Here is an 18,601-nt window from a genome sequence, read left to right as displayed (position 1 = left end):
AGAGCGAGTGTGATTGGCATCTAAATGACAACGACGGTAACCATGGCTAACACTAGGCGCATTTAGTTCTTACAGCCGGCCCGGGTGTGGCACAGAGGTGCACACGAACCGGGGTGAGCCAAAGGGGGCGCGCAGTGGTCTGCAGGGACCCAGCATGCACGTCGGGAGCATTCCGACAGCTTTAGCGGCTTCGCCCCCGCCCCAAGCAGCCGAGGCGGCGTCAGGACCCAGGCACGTGGTTCCCAAACAGCCCTCGGGTCGCCGTCGCTGCCCGCCAGTAACAGTCTGGTTCTCGCTTGCAATCACTTCTCATATTCTATCGGACGCCCATCTAATGAAAGTGCATCTCTAACTTTTTTTTAAAGGAGAGCTTTAGTTGTCTTCACCTGTGCACACACCGCTCTGCCCCCAAATTTTGCAATCCAGCTCTGCCCGATGCTGGCCTGCTGTTTCTTGGAGCTTTCCTGGCGGACGCCTCAAAAAGCGACTGAAATCTCAATAGTAGAGGATCTCTCCACCCATCCATCCTCCAAAAACAGCTACATTTAATTAGAATAATTCTCGGTCACTGATAAGACATGAGCCTTCTGGGTAACGTAGACCCCAAAAAATAAAAAAGCGGAGGTGGTGTGGGAAGACGCCTTTCCCCTTTTAAATATTAGATATAAAGGGGCTCATAAAGAGAGAAAAAACAAAAACCCGAACCCTAAAAACCAGGACCAGGGGCTGCGCGGAGGGCCACACACGGGGCCCTTCCCCGCGGCGGCGGAACGTCCTCGGCTCAGCGACCCTCCGCAGGGCGCCGAGCCTCCCTCCCCAGCGGCCTCCCCGGGACCCGCGAGCCTCCCCCCGGGCAGGGGGCGGAAGGCCTCGCCACGGAGGGCCCCGGAAAGGCCCCGAGGCGGGTCCGACGGTCGCCACCGAGGTCCGGCGGTTGCTTAGGGACCGGGAGGGTCAGGAGGTGATGGGAGGAGGAGGCGGCGGCGGGAGGAAGGGGGGGGGGGGAAGCAGCGTCCGGTCCGTCCGCGCAGACAGCTCCGCCATACCCCCACCTCCCCCAGTCCCGCCGCCGCCGGGAGCTCTACGGGGCGAGGAGGGATGTCCACGGAGCGCCGGAGCAGAGGGGAGAAAATCCAAAACGAGTCTACTCAACCTCGCCTAGGCTCCGAGGCCCCGCCATGGAGACCGGCACAGTGCGCAGGCGCGGCCCCGCCCAGAGCGCACAGCGCGGGCCGGAGAGGAGGCCACCGTCGGCCACCGTCGTCCGTTCCCACTCGGATTGCGTTCCTTTTTTTCCCCCCTGTAGTTCCTTTCTCTCATCTGGATTTAAAACTTGAAGCTAGAGGCGAGAGCCCACGAATAGTCTCGGCAGAGTGACTCTGCTTGTGAGTATGCGTGGTCAAATAAACGCGGAACGGCTTTAGTAAATTAAAGCTGGAACAAAGAGGAAATATAATAAATATCTGGCTGGAGTCGGGATGGTTTAATAAAAATGAGGGGGAAAAAAGCATTCCAGACAAAAAAAAAAATTAATCTCATTATGCAAGTAAGATATCCTGAGGGCAGGGTGGCAAAAAGAGACTACGATTCCCAGCAGTTACAGCGTCTGAGAATCGCTGCTTTCTGGGGGTTGTAGTATCTGGGACCCGAGTTTGAAATATCGGATCTAAAGTCACCCTGTTATGTAATAAAAGGGAAGGCGAGAGAGAAGCAGATTTGAAGTGGGCCTGTCTGTGTCTTCACACTCGATCCCAGGCCTAACTATATGAACAGAACTCCCTGGAGATGAAAGGGACGCTGTGTCTTTAAGGCTCGGCCGCCCTAATCGCTGGCGCCTCATCCGGGAATCCGTGGTTGATGTGTGCGGCCTGGGCGCGGGGCGGGCGCCGCGTGGTGGTGGAGGAAGCGGGGTCCCGGCCCTGGTACAGGGTAATTGTGAGCCGCCTCTTTTTGTAAACCCGAGGGACCGGCGCTCGGAAGAGGGGCTTGTCGGACCGTTACCCCCCGCGTCTCTGTGGGCCAGTTTGCTGTGCACCCCCGCGATGGCCCAGCTCCAGACCCGCTTCTTCACTGACAACAAGAAGTGAGTACGCTGCGCCCCTCGCCCTTTCTGGGGGTCCTTTGCGAGGACTCCTTCCGCGTGACCCTGCGGGTCCCTGCCTTTGCCGCACTCACTTTTACACCCCCGTCCCCCACCCCCACCCCCACCCCCCGCTCCTGTTTTCGCTGGACTCCTCGCTGGACCGTGTTTTCCGCCCAAGCAGCTCGGGGGTTCCTCCGGGACCCACCTCTGGTATCGCCATTTAAATTGTGACCGTGGAGGAGCCGGAGGGCTGCGGGGCTGCCTCCAGCAGGAGGCACATTGTGTCATTGGGCCGTGAACCAAGTCCTTGCAGGCTGTCTGCCCATGATGTGTCCGTTTCTGAAAACACAGCTTCATTTTCTTTTTAAGTAGGTGGTAGACGCTGTTTTCCTAAACCAGGAAGAAAGTGGAGCTCTGAAGAGGGGGTTGGTAAGACTGGGAAGTCATTCGGGTTACAGATTTGTGAATATATATATATATGTATATATCTGTGTATACATACGTGTATATATAAACATTTTTAACAACAGTCCCCAGGTCTGTAGCATTCATTTGAAACCTAATCACATCCTGCCTTATGGTGTGTTTGTAGCTTTTTGAGCCGACCTGGCAATTAATTTTGTTAATCCCAGGCAGCAAAATGTCTGACATGTAGTAGATCCCAGTGACCCACTGGATGTTTGTTGAATGAATGAATGAATGAATGCACATTTGTTAAGATAATCTGTGGACATAATCTTGATGTTTCGTTTCTGTTTCGTAGATATGCAGTAGATGATGTTCCCTTCTCAATCCCTGCAGCTTCTGAAGTTGCTGACCTTAGTAACATCATTAATAAATTGCTGCAGGCTAAAAATGGTAGGTAACATGTTCTGAAAAGTTACCACTAACTCCAGTAAATTCCATCACACTTTTATTTCCTTATTTTGGTCTTATTTTATAATACTGCATACATTTTATAATGCTAAAATTTATAAATTGTAATATATGGGGTTCCCTGCTGATACTTTTTAAAAAATGCTTTGAAATAAAAGTTTCAAGAAAAAAATACTTTTAGGACTAAGGAGATAAGGTGGTTGAGATTTGGGAATACAGATTTTAGTGTAATAGTTGTGATGTAAAGGTAATCAAGACATTGTGACTGTGCTGAAGACGGCCGAGCTGGGTTGGCAGAGAGCAAACATCTGGATGCTTCGGCCCCACCTGCTACACTTCTACAAAACGGAATAACAAATGCCAGTGTTCATACTGGTATTTTTTTTTAACTATTTAAGATTCATAAGAATGGGTAAAACATTTAAAAACATGTAAGAGTATCAAACCATTTATAAAGATACAAATATTAAACATAATGCTGGGTGAATATAAGTTTTTAGCCCATAAAATTAATATAAACAATGTGTGCAACAATATTGATTCAACAAGATTGGCCATAAATTGATCATTGGAGTTTTATGATAGGTATATGAAGATTTATTATAAAGTTTATTCTCCATTTTTGCATATATTTGAATTTTTCTATAATAAGATGGTTTTTAAAAAGTAAAATCACACATGAAATAGAAGATGTAAACACTTTATTCCAGAGAAACTCAGTGGCCACACTGGGATAATAGGTACCTGTTTGTTGTGGAGTCTCATATACATCTCTGCCAATACCACTTCAGGTCCTCAGAGTGATGGTTTTATTATGTGTTTTCTTTAGAGGTCCACAAACATGTGGAGTTTGATTTCCTTATCAAGGGCCAGTTTCTACGAATGCCCTTGGTCAAACATATGGAACTGGAAAACATCTCATCGGTAAGTTCAAATGCATACTTGCTCTATTTTACTCAAGTTATTACCAGATAATGAAGGTAAACTCCATTTAGAATCAGGCTGAATCTATGGTAACCGGTATCCTTTTGATTATTTTTTTTCTTAGAAATTTGAATTTCAGTTTTTTATATACTCAAGTTTGAAATCCTCTCTTCTGAGAGTATATTATTCAAGAAATACAGATGAATGAATATGGAAAGATACCTTCATATCTGTGGAAGAATGGTCAAAAAAGGCAATAGCAAATATATATTTAGTTCTCATAAAGGTGTACAAAATGATTGTGCACCTAGAACAACTTTTATAGCTTAGGGCTATTGTGATTTAAAATGATTTTTCTACCCTCTAATTTTCAAACATATTAATATTGCTTTTATCATTTAAAATATAATTTGGGGGGGCAATTTTTAGGACTGTGGTAAAATACATATAAAATTTATCATTTTAACCATTTTTTAAGTTTATAATCTAGTGGCCATTAACTACATTCACAATATTATGCAACCATCACCACTATTCATTTCCAAGACTACTACTTCATCCTAAGTAGAAACTCTGTATCCATTTAACACTGCTTTTGTGATTTTATAATTTAAAGTTTCTTATATTTTTTTTTTTTTTTTTTTTTAATTAAATCTTTATTGTTCGGATTATTACATTTGTTCCTCTTTTTTTTCCCCCCATAACTCCCCTCCTCCCAGTTCCCGCCCCACCCTCCGCCCTCACTCCCCACCCACTGTCCTCATCCATAGGTGCACGATTTTTGTCCAGTCTCTTCCCGCATCTCCCACACCCCTTTCCCCCGCAGGAATAGTCAGTCCATTCCCTTTCTATGTCCCTGATTCTATTATAATCAACAGTTCATTCTGTTCATCAGATTATTTATTCACTTGATTCTTAGATTCACTTGTTGATAGATGCATATTTGTTGTTCATAATTTGTATCTTTACCTTTTTCTTCCTCTTCCTCTTCTTAAAGGATACCTTTCAGCATTTCATATAATCCTGGTTTGGTGGTGATGAACTCCTTTAGCTTTTCCTTATCTGTGAAGCTCTTTATCTGACCTTCAATTCTGAATGATAGCTTTGCTGGATAAAGTAATCTTGGTTGTAGGTTCTTGGTATTCATCACTTTGAATATTTCTTGCCACTCCCTTCTGGCCTGCAAAGTTTCTGTTGAGAAATCAGCTGACAGTCGTATGGGTATTCCCTTGTAGGTAACTGAGTTTCTTTCTCTTGCTGTTTTTAAGATTCTCTCTTTATCTTTTGCTCTTGGCATTTTAATTATGATGTGTCTTAGTGTGGTCCTCTTTGGATTCCTTTTGTTTGGGGTTCTCCGCGCTTCTTGGACCTGTAAGTCCATTTCTTTCACCAGGTGGGGGAAGTTTTCTGTCATTATTTCTTCAAATAGGTTTTCAATATCTTGCTCTCTCTCATCTTCTGGCACCCCTATAATTCTGATGTTGGTACGCTTGAAGCTGTCCCAGAGGCTCCTTACACTATACTCGCATTTTTGGATTCTTTTTTCATTTTGCTTTTCCGGTTGGGTGTTTTTTGCTTCCTCGCATTTCAAATCATTGACTTGATTCTTGGGCTCCTCTGGTCTGCTGTCGGGAGTCTGTATAATATTCGTTATTTCAGTCCGTGTATGCTTAATTTCTAGTTGGTTCCCCAATATAAGATCAAGGGTCTTATTAGTTTTCTTGTAGATCTCATTAAGTTTATCGGCGGCTTCTAAACAGTTCTTGAGAGACCTTAAAAGTGTGGTTCTGAACTCTATATCTTCCATTGACAATTTTGTCCTGTTTCTTTGTCTCCGCATTTTGTTATGCTTCCTTGGTGCACCCCCTAGTGGTCTTTGTTCGCAGTCTTATAGTTAAATCTTGATTGTTGTAGCTAATTCCAGGGAGGGTTTGACCTCCAGGCCAAGTGGCTATGAGAATCAGCTGTGTCAGCAGTGAGAGAACTTCTGTCCTCTAGGGAGGTGCTAATCTGGCGTTTGCCTGAGGCTATCCGACAAATGCCTGTGTGCAGGGCTTGGGCGGGGTGGGTCGCACAGGATCAACAGGGTGGGCCGGAGAGAGCAGTTATGGAGGCTCTCAGTCCTGTCCCCAGGGGCTCTGCCTCCCTGAGTCCCAGCACCCGCTGCAAAGCTCAGAGAGAAAGCTGCACTCGCTCTGACCGAAGCCAGACAGTCCCGCTTCTCCCGTTTGAGTCTGGGTCCCTAAAGATTCGCCCGGATCTGGAGCTCAGAGTCTGCGACTCCCTCCCGATTGAAAACGCCAACCGCGCCCTCCGCTGCCAGCCCGCTCCGCGCACTCCGCACCTCAGAATTTGACTTCAGCACTGCGCCTCCTCTGAGTGTCCGTATGCGTTTCTCTTTCCTCCTAGTTGTAGGACTTCCACTCAGCCAGCGTTCCTGTGGTTCTGGGTGATGTCCCTTCCGTTTTTTGGTTTCACTTTTGAAGTAGTTGTTCAAAGCAGCAAACTCCGGCGTTAACCTATGCCGCCATCTTCTTATATTCTTTTTTTAAAAATATATTTTTATTGATTTCAGAGAGAGGAATGGAGAGGGAGAGAGAGATAGAAACATCAATGACGAGAGAGAATAGAATCATGGATTGGCTGCCTCCTGCATGCCACACACACACACACCCTTCCGCCCCCCTTGGGGATTGAGCCCACAACCTAGGAATGTGCCTTTACCAGGAATCGAACCATGACCTACTGATTCATAGGTTGACGCTCAACCATTGAGCCATGTCGGCCAGGCTTCTTATATTCTTTTTCCCCCCACTTTTAGCATAAGTTTTCCAAGGTCATTAATATTTCTTAATGTTACTCATAGCATACTGTTATGTCAAATAGTTTCACCTTTTGTATGGCTCCAGATTTTCTGGGTTATGAAGGGGACAAACATGAAGGAGATGTATTAAACTGGGGGTCTTTTATCTTCATAAGACTGCACCACCTGATGGATGCCTGGTTTCTCTCTGTGACTAGGAAGAGGTTGTGGAGCTAGAATACGTGGAGAAGTACACTGCACCTCAGCCAGAACAATGCTTGTTCCATGACGACTGGATCAGCTCAATCCAAGGGGCAGAGGAATGGTATTGCAGACGGATGTTCTTATATCCCTTTTCTTATGCCACCATAGTCTTCTTAAGCGCATGATGGGGATATTCTGATTTCTCTGTTCTTTGTAAAAATAGTTTGCAATACATGTAGTGACCACACCAAAGATCTTTACATTCACTGTAGTCTAGAAGAAACATATCTATTAGTAAGTTTTCTCTTCTGTGTCAAGATGTGGTGACATTTGTATTCTGAATAGGCCAAGTGTCAAGGCATTTATTTGATTTGCTGTTTTTAAGACCAAGGATGTTATTTGTTTTATAGAGGGGGGAGGGGGGAATCCTTTTATAATAAGTTACATAGCTCCTGGCCTGCTATCATGAAAGTGCAGATCATGCTATATTAGGGCTAAAATGGGCAGACTGGAATCAAGAAGCTGTGGCTGGCTCAGAGCAGACTCCCACTGGCCTTACCTGTAGAAAAATACCTCAAGAGTGGTGTATAGTGGTAGCTTACGTGCAAAGAATTCTCCCTGTAGTTATTACACAAAGTTACGTTTTTACTTTAAGTGGTTTTCTGTTTAATGGTTTTTACAAGGACTGTTAAGCTTTTCAAACTACTTGCTTAGCTTTCCTAATAGTGGTAGTATTTACAACAATAGTAAAAATGAAATCTAGGATTAGTCAGTAGCTCTGTTATTATTTTTAGCAGGTCAGGAAAAGCCAAATGTAATATCTCTGTTCTGCTCTCGTGTGTTTTGAAATATCATATTCAAGGAGAGTTTTAAAGTATAATCCTCAAAATTGACTTTGTTACCTTAGAAATATAATTGATTTCAGGGGCTGAAAAAGCTGCTTTTTCTATTTACTCGCAGGATCTTGACTGGTTCTTACGATAAGACTTCTCGGATCTGGTCCTTGGGAGGAAAGTCGATAATGACAATTGTGGGACATACAGACGTCGTAAAAGATGTGGCCTGGGTGAAAAAAGGTAAGCAGTCTGCCTAAACGGAGAACACTCCTGGATAGGGATTGAAAATAAGGCATTTTCAGTGTTAGGGCATAAAATGGACAGCTTAGGAAATGTCTCATGCCTCAGTTATTCTCACCTCTTTCAAAAATACAGTGTTCAAGAAAAAAAGGATTATATAAAAAATTCACACTTTAGTAGAAGTGAACCCTTACTAAAATTATATCGGACTAGTGCATGAAATTTGTGCACTCGGGGAAGTGGGGGTCCCTCAGCCAGGCCTGCACCCTCTTGCAGTCTGGGAACCCTCAGGGGATGTCTGACTGACGGCTTAGGCTCAAGTTGTCAGTCAGACATCATTAGCGCTGCTGTGGAGGCAGGAGAGGCTCCTGCCCTCACTGCTGTGCTTGCCAGCTGTGAGCCTGGCTTCTGGCTGAGTGCACTAACCACCAGGGGGCAGCTCCAGCATTGAGCCGGATCGGGCCAAAACCGGCACTCCAACATCCCCCAAGGGGTCCCAGATTTCGAGAGAGTGCAGGCCAGGCCAAGGGACCCCACAGGGCTGGGGAGGGACACGGGAGGTTGGCAAGCCAGGGAGGGTCCACAGGAGGGCTCCAGGGCATGTCCGGCTCATCTTAGTCCTGATCAGAAGGGCCCCAGCAGCAAGCTAACCTATCAGAGTGTCTGCCCCCTGGTGGTCAGTGCATGTCATAGCGACTGGTCAACTATCTGCCCCCTGGTGGTAAGTGCACATCATAGCAAGCGGTTGAACAGTCTTGGCATATCATTAGCATATTATGCTTTGGTTGAATGGAGGACAAGACAACTGGACACTTAGCATATTAGGCTTTTATATATATAGATATATTTTCAAGTTAATACTGTGTGTGTTAAACTCATTTCTCTTAATGTATTTTTTGAAGAATTTTTATACTGTAAGTTAGCTTCTTTTTCAAAGCTGGACATGAGCTTTTTTTCTTTTTAACGTTTTCCTCAACAACAAATTCAGTTCTTTGGTTTCAGAGCACAATCTATTTTACATTGTTGTGATTACGTGTCTCTTGCTCCTGTGCCCTCCTTTCTTCAGACAACCTGTCTTGCCTACTGCTGAGTGCCTCTATGGACCAGACAGTCCTCCTGTGGGAGTGGAACGTGGAGAGAAACAAGGTGAAAGCCCTGCACTGCTGCAGAGGCCACGCTGGGAGTGTGGACTCCATAGCTGTCGATGGCTCGGGGACTAAAGTAAGTAGCTACGTGCCATCAGGACTGTGTTGCGTTCCACTCTGAACTTAGGTGAAAATTGTTTCCTGTGTATAGTCATTGTGATTGGCCAACTCTCCTAACAACTGGTGACTAAACCAGAGAAAAACAAGGCAAATAACATGATGGGTTATATTACAAACTCTTTTTCCTTTCATATATCTGTTTCTAGTTTTGCAGTGGCTCCTGGGATAAGATGCTAAAGATCTGGTCTACAGGTAAATCAAATATTTCTTTTACTTTGACTTATTAATATTTCAAGAATTGTAGTGAAAATTCTATGTAGCCCATATGTGACCATAGAAATGGGCCAGAGTTTTGTAGGATACAAAGGATCATAGTGTAGAGAAAAATTCGTATATTTCTTTGTGTTTCACAATGTTTTTCTACCTCAGCATCCCCTTATTAATTGGACAATGTCACTGAATTGCTGCACATGTCAACAGCATGTTTGGTGTAATGGGGCATAACTGTCTGAAGTCCCTTATTCAGGAATCTGGAAATAAACTAAAGTATCTTTTGAGTAATTTTTGTATACTTTACTGTTAGAGGAATTTTCTTAAAGCTGGTTTACTTAAACAAGCAGACATTTTTAATAGTTTTATCAAACCTCTTGCTTTGAAAACAGATTAGAAGGAACAATTGGAGGAGGAGGAGGAGGAGGGAGGACTCTCAGAGGCAGGTGCCTTCATAGTAGTAAGAAGACAATGAAAGAAGAAAAGGGGGGGAAATGCACAGATACTTAAATTTTAAAAACAGTAGCCTAGAGCTGTTTATGGCACAGGTAAACAGATCAGAATACCTGTTACTTCCGAGGTAACTGCTGTATTACAGCATAATACCCTAAATACGGTTTACAAAGGAGAGTCAGGGGGATCAGGGAGAGCTTAAAGAGTTTTAAGTAATTATGTGCAAGATGGCAGGAAATATATAATCCATTTTAGTAGATATTCCAAAAATGCTTAAAATAATCAGTTTTGAGGCAGAAAGTAGTTTAGAAATTTTCCCCTTTGTGGTATATATTATTTTTTTATAATTCTGGGTAAATGAGATATGTTTATTAGTTGTTACCCTTAGGGCACTTACAGTCCAGTTTGGGAAAAACTTCAAAATTCATAAAAAGCATTCAAATATGTGGTTTTCATCTGAAGTTGGATACCTGGCCAAATGATGTAAAACAAGGATTTTTTTTTTACCAAACAAAAAATAACTATCTGTGAAACACTTAAATTCATTGTTAGAAAAGTAAAAGAATAAACAGGGCTGGAATGTATGTCCTTTTAACATGTATTTATCTTGTGGCATTCCCTTCATGATGTAAATCCAATCTGGTCAACTAACAGTAAGCAATTTTTCTTAGATATGGTAAAGTAGTGAATATTTTTAATGATCTTAAAGACACAGTGAGATATCAAACTGGTTAGCTTCTAGGATTTAATGTATTTTACTTTTTCTGTTTGGAAGATTGGTAACCCAGGTATTGTTTTTATGTATAATTTTCTATTAATGAAAATTGGTAGGAATATCTATTCTAGCCAAATGAGATACTATGGAGAAAATATGTACCCAGAAATGTAAGAATTCTTTGAGACTGTCTGCAATTACTGTTTACCATAATTTTTAAAAAGTATCCAATCTAATTCTCTATGATACAGTCCCTACAGATGAAGAAGATGAAATGGAGGAATCCACAAATCGACCAAGAAAGAAACAGAAAACAGAGCAATTGGGACTAACAAGGGTAAGTATTTGTGGGAATTGCTATCCTTGGCAATTTGTCTGTAGTGACAGATTGATGTTTCTATCTCCCTCTTCCTCTCCCTCTCTCAAATCAATAAAAATATATTTAAAAAAAATTTTTTTAAAAACTGCAAATGCCTTGCCAATTTGGATATTGTGCCAGTTGTGATTTATTGATGCATTGCCTTGATTTTGCAACCTCTAAAGAATATATCTGAGAAGAGAATTTCTTGAATTATAAAATCCCTTTACACAGAGGTAGTTTTTTTTTTTTTAATCCTCACCCAAGGATAATTTTCCATTGATTTTTATAGAGGGAGTGGAAGGGAGGGAGAGAGACAGAGAGAAAAACATCAATGTGAGAGATGGATTGGTTGCCTCCTGCACATGCCCACCCAGGGCTGAGGATCAAGCCTGCAACCAAGGTACATGCCCTTGACCGGAATTGAGCTGGGACCCTTCAGTCTGAGGGACAATGCTCTAACCACTGAGCAAACCAGGTAGGGCGAAGGTGGTCTCTTTTTTTTATAACCTTTCCTTTAATTGAAGTTGGCATACATACAGTTACGTATACAACTCAGTGAATTTTTACAATACCCAAGTAATCACTACATTGAGAATTACCAATACCCGGAAGACTCCCTCTTGCCTCCCTTAAAAGAAGTAGACCCTAAAGGTAATCACGGTTGTGACTTGTATCACCTTAGATTAGTTTCATCTGTCTTTCATTTTTAGACGCCCATCGTGACTCTGTCTGGTCATAAAGAAGCAATTTCCTCGGTTCTGTGGTCAGATGCTGAAGAAATCTGCAGTGCATCCTGGGACCACACAATTAGAGTATGGGATGTTGAGTCTGGCAGTCTTAAGTCAACCTTGGTAAGATTTACAGCTTCAGTGGTTCTCGGATTAACTTTGAGCTTTTAAGTGATAAGCTTCTAGAGATGATTAATTTTAACCCACCCTGGTTAAATGTCCTTCCCTCTTTTTTTTTTTTTTTCCAGACAGGAAATAAAGTATTTAATTGTATCTCCTACTCTCCACTTTGTAAACGTTTAGCATCTGGAAGTACAGATAGGCATATCAGACTGTGGGATCCCCGGACTAAAGGTGAGTCATGTAAACCACTGGAGGAGAAATGTATAAACAACATCAGTTTCTCTTTTCAATAGAGATGTGTATAAAAAGCTAACTTTGTACATATTTCTTTTTAGATTTTTTCTGCCTACTTCTAATATTCAGTAATTGTTATCTTTTTTGCTTTGTTCAGATGGTTCTTTGGTGTCGCTGTCCCTAACCTCACATACCGGCTGGGTGACAGCGGTAAAGTGGTCTCCTACCCATGAGCAGCAGCTGATTTCAGGTTCTTTAGATAACATTGTCAAGCTGTGGGATACAAGGAGGTAAGTCCTATTTACGGCCCACAAAAGAAGTATGTCAATTGCCTATTGTATACAGAGAAAACAAAGTGAATACTGAAATGGTAAATATTGATGTAAAAAGAAAGATCAGAATCAAAGGCATTTTCTTTTGTTAACTTTTTTTTGCAGAATTTGTGGTAGTTGGGGGTTTTTGGACAAAAAAAAAATCCACAAGTATATAAAAATACATCTTTCTGACCTTGGTATGTATGTAAGACAAGAAAAGACAGGTTAGAAAAACTATCCTGAACTTTAATATAAATATAACTATAGAAGTAGAAGGCCGCCCTTACTGGTTTGGCTCAATGGATAGAGCGTTGGCCTGCGGACTCAAGGGTCCCAGGTTCGATTCCGGTCAAGGGCATGTACCTTGGTTGTGGGCACATCCCCAGTGGGGGGTGTGTAGGAGGCAGCTGATGGATGTTTCTCTCTCTCATTGATGTTTCTAGCTCTATCCCTCTCCTTTCCTCTCTGTAAAAAATCAATAAAATATATTAAAAAAAAAAAGTATAAGGCCAGTGGTCTCTGAATAAATAGAACTGTGATCAAGTTATAAATTATGTTAATAAAAATGCATGCTTGTTATTTACCTTAAATCTGCTTTCTGACATCTTTTTTAAAAAAATATATTTTATTGATTTTTTACAGAGAGGAAGGAAGAGAGATAGGGAGTTAGAAACATCGATGGGAGAGAAACATCGATCAGCTGCCTCCTGCACATCTCCTACTGGGGATATGCCCACAACCAAGGCACATGCCCTTGACCGGAATCGAACCCGGGACCCTTCAGTCCGCAGGCCGACACTCTATCCACTGAGCCAAACCGGTTTTGGCCTTTCTGACATCTTTATACTGCCTTATGATACATGAATTATTAATATCTAGAAGGTGTATACATTTTAATTGACTACTTTATATAGTTTCTGATATTGCTAGTTACCAAATAGTTTCTGATACTAATAGTTAAGTGCCATGAAGAAAATCAAGCAGAGTAAAGGGGACACTTCTTTGGGGGAGGCCTCTCTTTGAAAGTAGTATTCTAATAATGAATTGAACACTGTGAAGGTACGAGCCATGCACAGATCATGGCAGAGGAAAAAGCAGATAAGGGAGGAAAGTCATTGCATATTGACAAAATAGCAAGGGAGTCAGTGATAGAGTGGCGTAAGCAAGGAGGAGAGTGGCTGCACATGAGGCAGATGGTGGTGATATTGAGCAGGACTTTGTAGGTCACAGTAAGGAATTGAGATTTCATTCTAAGTATGATGAGGAAGGCTGTGGAAATTTTTGAGCAGGGGAGCAAGAATGAGAGCAGAGAGGCTAATATAATTTGAGTCAGAATAGTGGTTTGGACTTTGGGGGTAGCATTAGAGATAAGTGGTTGGACTTTAAGTATATTTTAAAGATAGCTCTTTGGGATTTTGTTTGTTGTTTTTTTTTAATATATTTTTATTTCAGAGAGGAAGGAAGAGAGAGGGAGATAGAAACATCAATGAGGAAAGAGAATCACTGATAGGCTGCCTCCTGCACACCCCACACTGGGGATCGAGCCTGCAACCCAGGCATGTGCCCTTGGCTGGAATCGAACCCGGGACTCTTTAGTCTGCAGGCCAACACTATCCACTGAGCCAAACTGGCTAGGACAAGATAGCACTTTGTCAGGATTGGCTCAGAAACTGAAAGTAGAAATAGGAGTCTAGGACAGTGGTCGGAAAACTGCGGCTCGCGAGCCACATGCAGCTCTTTGGCCCCTTGAGTGTGGCTCTTCCTAAGCCTTAGGAGTACCCTAATTAAGTTAATAACAGTGTACCTACCTATATAGTTTAAGTTTAAAAAATTTGGCTCCCAAAAGAAATTTCAATCGTTGTACTGTTGATATTTGGCTCTGTTGACTAATGAGTTTGCCGACCACGGGTCTAGGATAATGCCTGTATTTTCTACTGAGCAACTGGGTAATTATTGGTGCCATTTGCTATAATGGGCAAGAGTAGAAAAAAAGAGGTTTATAGGGAGAAATCAATAGTTTTTGGTTGTTTTAAATGTGTAGTGCCCAGACATTGAGCTGTCGCCCAATTGGATATACATATCAAACTCGGGAGAAATTTGGCTAAAATATAAATTTGGGAGTTACCAGCATATAGGTCAGTAATGGCGAACCTATGACACGCGTGTCAGTGGTGACATGTGAACTCATTTTTTTGGTTGATTTTTCTTTGTTAAATGGCATTTATATATATAAAATAAACATCAAAAATAAAAATCTTTGTTTTACTGTGGTTTCAAAGATCAAAAAATTTCTGTGTGTGACACGGCACCAGAGTTAAGTTAGGGTTTTTCAAAATGCTGGCACGCCGAGCTCAAAAGGTTCGCCATCACTGATACAGATAAATAGATCAACAGTATATAAAGCCATGATTTGGAAGTAAAAGGAAAGTAATCAAGGAAGTGTGAAGATGGGCCTAATTATAAATTTTTATAAATAAATAGCATTTTTCCTGAATATACTTGTTTGTAGTAAGTCTTGGTCACTTGCTAATGATGTAAGAAAACAGGAGAGGTGGTCAAGTAAATACCCAGAATTTTAATACTAAGTGGTTACAAAGGCAGGGATGGTGAATGAAAAGTTTAGCTGATCATTCATGTATGTTTGTTTTAGTATTATGACATGCACATAACGTCAACATTTTCATCTTTTAGTTGTAAGGCTCCTCTCTATGACTTGGCTGCTCATGAAGACAAAGTTCTGAGTGTGGACTGGACAGACACAGGGGTAAGATGTTATTAGTTATTTGGTGAAGAGGAAAATATATCATTAGAATAAATCTGGTGTTTGTTGTATTTCATATATCTGATATTTATAATTCTCTATTCTAAGTTTCCATTAGTATTATTCATAAAATCTCAGACTCCATTCAAAGAAGGAACAAATTTGTCCATTAATATTAGGAATAGAAAATATGAAGCACTTTTGTTCTTATGAGTATTTTAATGACATGTTTCAAATCCATAAACTTGCTACTTTAGACTAATTGGATCAAAATATTTCCCATTTAAAAAAATCTTATATAATGAATCTAGATTATAAAATGTGTTTAAATAATTATAGTTTAATTATTTTTATGTATATACATTAGCTCTATTGCCTAAGAATTCTTTTCAAATATAGGTCTTAGGGCTACGTGTATAATTTGTAATGTCCATTTACTGGCAAACAATGTGCTGTCCTTTAAAAACTTAATTTTCCTAAATGGGTAAAACTATATTACCCTTCAAACTTTTTATTACATTTCTTAGCAAATCCTTCATAAAAAATTACACCTTAACCAAATTCCAATGATCACTTTTAAAGCTTTAATATACTGTATTATAATATAGTGAAAACTGATGTAACCAGTCCATTTAAGTATAAACTCACAATGCAAGTTAACTGCTCATCCATAATTTCTCTGTAATCTGAACCACCAGTATTTACTTAGGTTTATTAGCATATGAAATAACTGTCTTCTATTTGTGTGTGTTTTTTTCTCTCCTTTTATGCAGTTACTTCTGAGTGGAGGAGCAGACAATAAGTTGTATTCCTACAGATATTCACCTACCACTTCCCATGTGGGGGCATGAAAGTGAATGATAAACTTGACTACAGAGATTCTGTAAATGTAATTATAGAGAATCCTCAGAGTACATCAGTGCAGATCACCCTTTATAATAATTCTTACTGTCTTTTTATTTTGTATTTATTGTATAACAGTGTGCATTTATAAAATATAAAATGTGGCTTGCATTCTCTACCTATGTAAACTCTTGAAATAAAACTGAGTTTATTATTTCTTTTAAAGGTACTAGTTTGAATTAAAATTTGCTTTTGAAATGCTATAAAAGCATATATTAAAAATACAGTACTTGTCCAGTGGTGGTTGTTTTTTAACTTCTGATAGAGAAACAACTTTTTAAAGTTAGTTGTTTTTAAAAAGCATCTAAAAAATAAAATGTAATACAGAAAAATTCAGAAATGCAATTTGCATTTGTTAAAATAAGTGATGTCTAACTGTAAAGACTTTGAAGGTATTCAGAACATTAGAACATGTAGATGTTGCCAATTTATTAATAATTTGTTGAAATACTCTGAGGTATTTCATATTAAAGATGTGGTTCTCAACCTGTGGGTTGCGAACAATGAAAATACATCCTGCATATCAGATATTTACATTATGATTCATAACAGTAGCAAAATTACAGTTATGAGTAGCAACAAAAATAATTTTATGATTTGGGGTCACCACAGCATGAGGAACTGTATTAAAGGGTCGTGGCATTAGGAAGGTTGAGAACCACTGCGAGAAACTGCGTACAGATTTCATGGTAACAAGGAACCCTTCTACCATACTTATTCTTGTGTATAAGAACAGATTCTTTGGACCAAACCTTTCAGTCAGTATTAGATACAAACTTTCTACAAATGGTATAGCCCTTATCTAAATTCATATGTGATATACCAAATATTTAAAGTAAATGCCCTCTTCCGTCTAATGGATTGGCATTCCTCAAGCAGAGGACTAGCTTCTGTAATATATGGAGAATCAGTTTGATCATATCATTAGACTCTCTAATGCAATATGTATATATTTTTAATCCTCACCCAAAGAGATGTTTTTCACTGATTCTAGAGAGGGAAACCGGGGGGGTGCGGGGGGGTGGGGGGTGGGGTGGGGTGGGGTGGGAAACATCGATCAAAAGCCTAAGCCTCCCATGTGCCCTGCCCGGGGATCAGACCCACGAGCCTTCAGTGCACAGGACAATGCTCTAACCAACTGAGCCACACCAACCAGGGTACAACATATCTTTTTTTTAAATCTTGTTTTAATTTTTAAATTAGAGTTGGCATACAATATTATATGTTTTAGGTGTATAATTCTGTGATTAGAGATAGAACTTATGAACTAATCATACCAATAAATCTAGTTACCCATCTGGCTGTAGTTGAGAGCCAGATTAACAGTGGATTAAACCAGGTGTAAATTTAGTTCTCTTGTGTGTAGCTGTCCAGGGCTAGTGTGGTGGTTTTTGTTCCACATTCTGTAGGGACTCCAGCATGCACCCTCTACCCCCATAATATGGACCAAGAGCTAGAGCTCCATTTACATCATTTTTTTTTCTCATTTAGTGACTGGAAAATTCATACACAAAGTCTGTTTTTCTCATCTAGTGAAGACCTGTAAATTTTATATCTGTAGTTTCTGAAAATATTTTAATTTTCAGAGAACAGGGATAAATTTATATTTCTGTCCTGGGTGGTCTCTGAATGAGCCTTTCAGGCAGTGTTATTAAAAATATCTTGCCCTAGCCTAGCCGGTTTGACTCTGGATAGAGCGGCCTGCAGACTGAAGTGTTCAGGGTTTGATTCCCATCAAGCGCACATACCAGGGTTGTGGGCGCCATCTCCAATAGGGGGCGTGCAGGAGGTAGCCAATCAATGATTCTCATTGATGTTACTATCCCTCTGAAAAATATACATATTTTTTAAAAATTCCTAATCTAAAGACATCTTAATATTTTCAGTCCAAATTAATTCTATAGTATAAATAGCCTACGCTTTTTTCTGTTCTAAAACTACTTTTTTTTCAGGTTTTTAAGGTAAGTACTCTGTAATAACATTCTACAATATCACCCCATCTTACCTCTCATGATATTATAGACATCACTTCAACCCTAAGCTTTTTCCACTTACTACCCTATACGTCGTCGTAGTTGTAAATAATTCATATTTTGTGACATTAGGACAGCTGATAATTTTTTGAGTCACTTTGAATTTAAATTATTTTCCATCAGTAACGTAATTCTTTTGCCTTATTTCCATTTTCCTCCTTGAGGCTTTTAGGCTCAAATTTTACTTTTTGCTCATGAAGACATTTATGACAACAAATTATGTGCATTCGAGATCAGTTATTAACGGTTGTTAACTTAATCCCCTTTAAATCTTTAGAGTTAAATACCGATACAGCACGTGAACATTTCCCACGTGCTGGCGCGGGTACCGAAAGCTCCTAGGACTCAGGAATGAGCCCCCAAGACTCAGGAATGAGCAGGGCTCAGCGCATGGTCTCGCTGTGGGGAGGGGGGCGGGGGGGGGCGGAGTGTCCGGCAGGTGCAGGGGGGCCCTAGGGAGACGGGGAGGGGGCTGGGGGACCCGCGTTACGGGCTCGGAAGAGGAAGCCGAGAGCGCTGTCCACTTACCCGCTCC

The 18,601-nt window shown here is 41.0% G+C and overlaps 2 protein-coding genes across 4 annotated transcripts in view; one reads left to right on the top strand and one right to left on the bottom strand.

The window, feature by feature from the left end:
• Positions 1–1,144, bottom strand: part of CARF (calcium responsive transcription factor) — a 47,473-nt gene extending 46,329 nt beyond the window's left edge. The window contains 1 exon segment of the mRNA XM_036319547.1: positions 387–1,144. The gene's annotated coding sequence lies outside the window, so the exon portion shown is untranslated.
• Positions 1,145–1,246: 102 nt separating this feature from the next.
• WDR12 (WD repeat domain 12) lies at positions 1,247–16,198 on the top strand. 3 transcript variants are annotated; one of them, XM_036319549.1, is made up of 14 exons: positions 1,247–1,385; positions 1,964–2,083; positions 2,847–2,941; positions 3,789–3,883; positions 6,905–7,011; positions 7,851–7,966; positions 9,033–9,187; positions 9,378–9,423; positions 10,861–10,946; positions 11,681–11,821; positions 11,947–12,052; positions 12,213–12,345; positions 15,061–15,133; positions 15,904–16,198. In XM_036319549.1, the coding sequence occupies exons 2-14, from the start codon at positions 2,043–2,045 to the stop codon at positions 15,979–15,981; spliced, it is 1,272 nt and encodes a 423-aa protein (XP_036175442.1). In that variant the 5' UTR covers positions 1,247–1,385; positions 1,964–2,042; the 3' UTR covers positions 15,982–16,198. The 3 variants fall into 3 exon arrangements, with proteins under 3 accessions (XP_036175442.1, XP_036175441.1, XP_036175443.1); XM_036319548.1 differs by lacking the exon at positions 1,247–1,385 and having other exon boundaries at positions 1,572–2,083; XM_036319550.1 differs by lacking the exons at positions 1,247–1,385; positions 1,964–2,083 and having other exon boundaries at positions 2,897–2,941; positions 6,863–7,011.
• Positions 16,199–18,601: the final 2,403 nt, after the last annotated feature.

This window comes from Myotis myotis, unplaced genomic scaffold, assembly GCF_014108235.1.
Source record: "Myotis myotis isolate mMyoMyo1 unplaced genomic scaffold, mMyoMyo1.p scaffold_m19_p_8, whole genome shotgun sequence".
Taxonomy (NCBI): Eukaryota; Metazoa; Chordata; class Mammalia; order Chiroptera; family Vespertilionidae; genus Myotis; species Myotis myotis.
This window is presented reverse-complemented; position numbering and strand designations above follow the sequence as displayed.

Bases quoted from the DNA above. Each gene is read 5' to 3' on its own strand.
- WDR12 (XM_036319549.1), top strand. From the start codon at position 2,043: ATGGCCCAGCTCCAGACCCGCTTCTTCACTGACAACAAGAA. The intron at 9,188-9,377 runs GTAAGTAGCTAC...ATCTGTTTCTAG, and splicing joins TCGATGGCTCGGGGACTAAA to TTTTGCAGTGGCTCCTGGGA. The intron at 9,424-10,860 runs GTAAATCAAATA...TCTATGATACAG, and splicing joins GCTAAAGATCTGGTCTACAG to TCCCTACAGATGAAGAAGAT.